This window comes from Rosa rugosa, chromosome 1 (assembly GCF_958449725.1).
Source record: "Rosa rugosa chromosome 1, drRosRugo1.1, whole genome shotgun sequence".
In the NCBI taxonomy this organism is placed as follows: domain Eukaryota; kingdom Viridiplantae; phylum Streptophyta; class Magnoliopsida; order Rosales; family Rosaceae; genus Rosa; species Rosa rugosa.
Window position 1 is genome coordinate 55,865,699 of NC_084820.1, and position 7,841 is coordinate 55,873,539.

General features: G+C 40.1%; 1 protein-coding gene across 1 annotated transcript; it reads left to right on the forward strand.

Moving 5' to 3' along the window:
• Positions 1 to 4,250: 4,250 nt before the first annotated feature.
• LOC133742072 (zinc finger BED domain-containing protein DAYSLEEPER-like) lies at positions 4,251 to 5,104 on the forward strand. Its single transcript, XM_062169766.1, has 3 exons — positions 4,251 to 4,438; positions 4,589 to 4,898; positions 4,987 to 5,104. The coding sequence occupies exons 1-3, from the start codon at positions 4,253 to 4,255 to the stop codon at positions 5,076 to 5,078; spliced, it is 588 nt and encodes a 195-aa protein (XP_062025750.1). The 5' UTR covers positions 4,251 to 4,252; the 3' UTR covers positions 5,079 to 5,104.
• The last annotated feature ends 2,737 nt before the right edge of the window (positions 5,105 to 7,841 follow it).

A 7,841-nucleotide genomic window follows, 5' to 3' on the forward strand; every position in this document is an offset into this window, starting at 1 on the left:
GTGAGGTCAACTGAGCAGATTTGGAGGTCCCAATAGAAACGCTCTTTATTTTTTTGTGGGAAGCTGAATCAAGTTCTATTAATAATATCAATGACCTCTCTCGATCAAACTAGAGGGATTTGAAAATCTCTCATAATACAACTCAATGCACAAGCCAAACTGCGCAAAGCATAGGTGCCAAAAAAAACTAAAAAAAAACAAGTAAACCAAAAGCTAAAATCTCCTAAACCCAGCTCAGCATAGACCATAGCAAACGAAATGACAAGATTTGACGCCTAAGACCTGTCTAATGTACATCGCCACTCATCAAAACAGCAAGCAACTTCGACTTGGTGTAATAAGGTTTAAGAGCAGAGCAAAGCTCAATTATTCAAAGCAAACAAAAAACGACTAAAAAACAAAAGCATCTAAGACTTGCACCACCCAAATCAAAGCAGCTGACATGAAGGCAAAGACGCCTAAGACCCAATGGTGTACACCCCAGCTTCCATCCCAACAACGCTTTTCACAACGGATATTGTAGGCCTGCAAAACTTAATTCTCCTGGGAAGGGGACTCCCTCCCCGTCACAATCGATCCCACATCACCTGTCACTGTAGTAAGCTTGAGCTTGTTTCGCCAGTCACGGGGTCGTCCTTTCTTCTTCGGCACTTTCTCAACAAAAGCCACCGGGACATCCACCAAATAAGACGTCTCCAGCTCCAAAGTCTTTGATTGCCCAACCTGAGGGAACAAAGCTTGCTTCAGACGTTTCCCACCCATCTCAAAGTCATCTTCTTGCTGCCTTAGGATGCCCAAAAATGCAGGCTCACCAAGGGTAGGATCCAAAAGCGTCAGCACAACAAAGGCCCGAAGGCCCAATATCCCCCCAGGGCCACTGCCACGTGTCACATAAGGAAACCCTAATTTGAAATTAGGATTTTCCGTCGAGAAGTCAGCAGTAGCAGACCCGAGTACGACGGACTGCACCGTTTCCGTCGCTCCCCGCCAACCTGCAGTTCTCTCCGACGTCTTCCCAGCCATAATCGAGATCGGCCCAGTCCTCTCCGGCTCTTTTAGCATTGCAAAAACCGAAAGCAGTTCTAAAACCCAAATGGCCACACCACCATGATCTTTGTCAGTCCCTTATCACAACCTCCTACCGCATGGCCGAAAAATCCACAACCGGTACAGATTCCATAGCATTTCTCATACCTGAAATCGAAAACCACCAAAACCTCCGAAGAAAAGCAAAAGGTACGCCTAGGCTAGATCCTCCGGTGAATGTTGTGGATCAACCTGATCCTCTGGACAACTTCCCTCTTCTGCAAAGCCGTCTGATCAAATCAAACGAACTTTCCCAACGCATTCCCAATAAGGCTTTGTCATTGCGCATGGCTACGCGCAAACCCTTGACCGCCACCCGCACCTCAAGAAAATGCAGCGGCACCGCTTTGAAAGCATTAACGCCGTCATAATCCGCAATAACCAACATGGAGTTGTTAGAACCAGGGTCCTCCATTAATGACTCTGTTCTTCTCCTCCTGATCCTTGAATTGGAAGAAGAAAATTCCTGCCTCTTCTTGCCGGATCAGAACTCTTTCCTTCAATCCCCACACACTGGAGATCGCCATCGAGAATGACGGGATCATCACCAGTCTCTTAGTCATAAGCTTGCCACACAGATAGAAAAAAGGGTCCCAGATAGCATCAGCGCCCCCGATTAGGCTCACAATGGCCTCCTCTGATTAGGGCTGTCAATTTTGACACGACCCGATAACACGACTCGAAACCCGCACAAAATAAAGCGGGTTGAACCCGCACGATTAAAAAGCGGGTCAGTCGTGAGTCAACCCGCCATGACCCATTTAATAAATTGGTCGGCCACGGGTCAACCCGCCAACACGAAGTGAACCCGTATAACCCGATTATGCTATACTTCTTCTTGAAATTTTGGACGTTAGGAGTATTTGATCATAAGATTAGACAATTTGAAATATTTTGCTTTATAATTATTGAATTTAATTATTTATGAATTATATATAATTATTTATATTCTTCGTCTTGTGGAGTTTTTAGTGAATTTAATCAATTTATGCATTTTTTTAGTTAAATGGGTCGCATTGTTAATCTTTAATGGGCTATTTTGTCTAACATGACACGGGTAACCCATTTAATAAATAGGTTAGGTTTGGGTTTAAATTTTTGACACGATTATTAAATGGGTTGGGTTTGGGTTTATATCTTGTGACACGACAAATACCTTGACCCGAAACGAACCCAACCCGACACGACCCATTAACAGCCCTACCTCTGATAATGCAGGAATAGTCGCCGCTCTCTCCTCTGTCATTGCTTCGCAAAACTCGATCAGTTTGACGGCTAAGGGAGAAACCCTAGTAGAGCAAAAGTGGACTTTTTAAGAAGTGTCCTACCTTGCGTCATGTTATCTAGGAAATAAATTCTACCACCAGAAATTTATTAAATCAATTACATCGGCATATTCAAGCATAGTAGTTCAAAAATGGTTATTGGATCATTCACCAACCGGAGTCTGGTAAGTGATACATCATATTTTTATTTTATATTATGGTGGTGTTGAACCTAGATCGCTTGCGGCAAAATTTAATAATTTATTAAATTAACCAAAATTGCTTTGGCGAGTTATATTCAAGCATAGTATTTTTATATTACATTTATTTGAGTCCGACTTACTTAATTGTAACCTTTCTTCACATTAATGAATGGTTACTGATTTGGTCTGGTAACCATATGGTCCATATCAATATAAAATACAGTGCATGGTGTTGAACTTAGATCGCTTGCGGCAAAATTTATTAAATTAATGGGGGATATCCATCGGCTGGGGTGTCCATAAAAATAGAGTCGACGATGTTTCATTTCATCGTTCGCCGGCCTCAAACAAATTAACTAGCATTCTCTTATCTTCCTCAATCATCCTCCTCCTATTCCTGATTATCATCTCTCCCAGCTTTGCCCAACAACCTCAGGGGCCACCCACAGCCCGCCTACTCCTCAATATCCCAATTCCACAAGCTTCTACTACGGCGGCTCAGGCTCACCAGACTAGTTCCTATGATATTCTATCAACTGTGTTGGTCCTCCGTCCTCGTTCTCATTCTCTCAGCTAGGCCTGGCATTTAGACCCGCAACCCGTAAACCCGCACTAAACCCGCCCCCGAAAAGCCCGCACGAACCCGCACTATTGTTAATCCGGGCTGAAAAAAGCCCGCACGTAAAAAACCCGCAAATAAACGGGCCGGGCCGTGCTAAACCCGTTATTACCCGTTGAACCCGTTAACTAAAACCCGTTCTTATTTTCCTCTCTTTCGGCAACCAAGAGCAGCCTCCATCTCTCTTTTCTTCGAGCAGCCTCCATCACTGTTCGAGCTTCTTCCAGTACTGCCTTCGTCGAGACCTCCCCAACTGCAAGTATGCTTCTTTTTCAAGCTTGGATTTCAATGCAATTAGTCAAAATTGGAATACCCAGTTTCAGTTTCAAAGCACTGGGCTTTTTTTTCCTTCATTCAAATCTGGGAGTTATGTGTTATTGGTTGGTTTCAAGTTTGGAAAGTGACGTTCTGGTTTCAAGTGATTTATCCACTCTGCTTTGGCATCTATAATTAGATGTAGATTTGGTTTTTTGCTTATTTAGATTGAGACATCTGGTTTTGAAGAATGATGAAGTAGCTCTGGTTGTATATCTTGTTTGATTTTTGAGATCTTAATGAAATGGGTTTTGGAGCTTTCTTTGGTTATAGCAATGGTGGATATTATAGTATACTCGACCTTTCTGATAATCTGCTATCAGGGCAACTCCCTAATTGTTGGGTTCAATTTCAAGGACTAGAGGCGTTGAATTTGGCGAACAATAGTTTCTCTGGGAAAATACCAACAATTACAATTTGGTTCTTTAGAGTCTCTTTATCAATTACAATTACAACGTAACAATTTTTCAGGTGAACTGCCTTCTCTGAAGAACTGTACGCGGTTAGTTTTGGTTGACCTCGGATTCAATAACTTATCAGGAAAGATACCAGCATGGATAGGCAGCCTTAAAGAGTTGTTTGTTCTACAATTAAGGTCAAACGACCACTTCTCTGGAAGCATTCCCTCAAGTATATGCAGTCTGCCATTCATTCGTATTGATCCACTCTGCTTTGGCATCTATAATTAGATGTAGATTTGGTTTTTTGCTTATTTAGATTGAGAAATCTGGTTTTGAAGAATGATGAAGTTGCTCTGGTTTAAGATGCAATTTGTGGAGTGGGCTTATGACAAGCTTTATGGTCCAGATTCTTCACAATTAGAGGTCTTTAATGACACATTGTCTTCCTTATTTGATGCATACGTGGAGAAGAGCTTCGATCCTAATGATTCAAATTACTCAATGGATGAGGGTTCTTCTCAAGCACAAGGCGATCACAGCTTACTTGAGGTAAAAAAAAAATTAAAAAAACTTATTTGAGTTTCCATCTTAATGATTCAAGTTGATAGTTGGTCATATGTATGTGTTGATAGTTGATAGTGTTTTTTTAGTAATATGTATGTTGTTGCAATATATGTGTTGATAGTTGGTCATTGGCAGGCTTTTGATAACGCTTACAAAATTGGTTCGAGTTCAAGTATGAAGACAGAATTGAGCAAGTATTTGGATGAAGCAAGGCTAGAAAGAAAGCAAGAGTTGGATGTACTTTCTTGGTGGAAAATGGAGCAAATCCGATATCCTATTCTTTTTCATCTAGCTCGTGATGTGCTCACAATTCCCATTTCTACCGTTGCATCTGAATCGGCCTTTAGCATTGGCGGGAGAGTTTTAGATCAATACCGCAGCTCACTGTTGCCTGACACAGTTCAAGCTCTGCTTTGTACTCGAGATTGGATTTTTGGTAACAAAGGTAAGCTCAAAACAACTTGGTTCTATTCTCACTTTATCAATCTTTATGTTATTCTAATATTTTTCTTTTTTGTTTGTTTATATTTTAGAAAAAGAGCGTGCCGAATTGGAGGATCGTACTGAAGACGTATTTGATTTGACATTGCAAGATAGATCTGGAGAAGGAGAAAGTCGCAATTAAGATGACTTAGACGTATTTTATTTAGTACATTAAATATGTATTTCGAACCTATTTCAATCTTTGCAGCTACTATTATCATTGATGCTATTTCATCACTTATTCGAAAATCAATTTCTGCAATTGAAATATTTAATTATATTTCTCTAACAGTTGATCAAAAAATGAATCGAAAATTACATAAGTCTTAACGGATTTTAATGGATTTGGGAAAAAAAAATTATATACCATAAGTCTTAACCGTTTCTAGTTGCTTAAAAAAAAAAAAAAAAAAAAAAAAAAAAAAAATGTTAACGGGTTTTAACGGGTTCCAACGGAAAACCCGCAAACCCGCCGGGTTTAGCCTGCGAAACCCGTTAAAAACCCGACCCGTTAAGAACCCGCACCGTACCCGCACTATACCCGCACGTTGCCAGGCCTACCGCTCCTCCTCCGCTACCAATCCACCATGCCGGCTTTCTTCTCCAGCAACCTGCCGCTGCCAATCAACCATTGTCGCAGTACCCGCACAATCTTTTCGTCATGCAGCAGGCTCCTTTGGCTGCTCCCCATCCCCATAATGTCCTTTTCAACCTCAGTTTCAGAGAACACGTCTCCATGGATGCTCATGATGATGATGTTGGTATATATTGATCTCCTGTACGTACGTAGGCATGCTAGCTTGTATGTGTCGCATGAAAATATAAGCTAGCTTTCTTATTTCTCTCATTTTGATTGTTTCAATATCTGTTTCTAGTTCCTTGCTAGCTTTCTGTATGCAGCTGTAACATATGTACGTAGCATTATGTAGGCATCATATATATATGAATAAGATGCGTATGTTGGTTTTTGTTTCATCATCTTCATCAGATATTCTTTTTGGAATGGTTTTTCATTTTCAGATTAGTGATTGGACTTCACGACATGCACTTGGTTAATTCTTAGTGAAGATTAAAGTTTTTCTGTAAACTCAAGTGCTGAAGAAGGGTGAAGATTAATACTTGACTCGATTAAGGATTCAATCCTGTTGTTCTTTTTTTGAAATGTCAATCCTGTTGTTCTTGATAAAGGAAAAATGATTTTACAGAACTAACCTCAGAAAGAAACCAGTATCCGCTGTGTCAATCACAAAAAGGTGAAATTGGGGCATAATAGTCAATTAATTTGGACCCCCTTAAACTATGTGGTCCTCTGCTGGAAGGACAACCTATAAGTCGACCACACCCAATCCCATGACACCATTACTTGGACAATAGGTCATACGACGTCGTCTTCTCCTTCCATTTGGGAATTTGGGACAATTTGTAAAAAATAAAGGGGGAATTGTGTGCGCTGCCTAACGCACGCGTACATGTGCGATCGGCCTCTCTCGCTTATCCCCAATTCTCCGATCTCCTCCGATTTCCACTATTTCTCTCGCCGATCTATCCATCTCCCTCTCCAATTCGGCTCTCTGTTAAATTTTTGTTGATTTTTTTTTTTTTTGGTGTTTAATTTGGAGGTCGGGGGTTGTTTCGATTACTGGATTGGATTCATTACGTTTTTTGGCGATTTTTTTGTTGGGATTTTTCGCTAAAACCCTAAAAGATTGAGAATTGGATGGTGAATTGCTTCTGGGGTTTGCCCAAAATGAGTAGATGAGTTTATACTTGGGATAGTGATTTGAATGTGAAGTATGGGCACTTGGATTTCTTTTTCTATTTGTTTTTGCACTTGTGTCAGATTACTACTGAGAACGTTTAGCTCAGTTTTTTGCTTTTGGTTATGAAAATTTTATATCTTGATTGGGAATTTTTTTTCTTACTGGGTAGGAAAATTGTGATTGGGAATGATTTCCTTTGAGAAAGTATTGATCAAGGGAATTGATAGGAAGATAGCTTGTCGAGATTTAATTGGTGGGATTTCTTTCGTAGGGCTCGTGTTAAGAATCTGAATTGATAGTTTATGATAGGGTAGATCAAGACTTTGATTTGTTCTTCCGTTCATTGTTTTCGATCAATGAGTTATTTGATTAAGCTCATTCAAATGAGATTGTTGATGCTTGTTGTTTACCTAATGACTCTTTTTGTGTAATGGATCAGAATGCATTTCTAATTGGAAACATTTCATAGTGCTAGTGCCTAGTTGACTGTAATTGCATGTTGAAACTGCACCAGCAAGAAAGAGTTTGGGACTATATCAGTCAGATGAGTTTCTGGGATGATGGTTAATGATCATTTGCTTTGCACTAGTCTTCAACCTATTTCATAACATAATTGCAGCGGTAATGCATGCTTTCTGGACTAGCTTTTCATTTGTATGTTTTCATATTCTGTAGACCTGCATAGTCTACTGCATTCCTTATCTTGAAGTCAACAAAAACATGTGTCGAATCTAGTATGGAGACATTTAGAATAAGATAAACTTAACAGAATCTGTTCCCGTTCTGCTATATTGCCATTCTGCTGCAGAATCTGTTCAAGATTTCAACAGCAGATACGCTAAGGCACTACGACTTCTTAGCTGACGATTTAAGGCACAAATGAAGCACTAGCAGTTTTCCATAACACAAGCTAGTGCCGTAATTCTGAATCAGATTCTACCTGTTATATACAGCCGAAAAGGCAAATGGATACAACACGATACCTATATATGAGAAAATAGTACACAAGTATTCCATTTATACAAAGAACCTTCAATCCAAGCACAATATGGGTCATTAGAAACTAATATTATGTTGAACTCCAGCACAGGAACTTCAGTGCAAAGCTACAAGCAAAGAACATATGGCTAATGTGACATGAGATA

What these genes read in the sequence shown, in the direction of transcription:
- LOC133742072 (XM_062169766.1), top strand. Translation starts at nt 4,253, where the DNA reads ATGCAATTTGTGGAGTGGGCTTATGACAAGCTTTATGGTCCAGATTCT. An exon ending in GCGATCACAGCTTACTTGAG is followed by an intron (nt 4,439 to 4,588) that starts GTAAAAAAAAAA and finishes GGTCATTGGCAG; the next exon opens with GCTTTTGATAACGCTTACAA. An exon ending in TTGGATTTTTGGTAACAAAG is followed by an intron (nt 4,899 to 4,986) that starts GTAAGCTCAAAA and finishes TTTATATTTTAG; the next exon opens with AAAAAGAGCGTGCCGAATTG.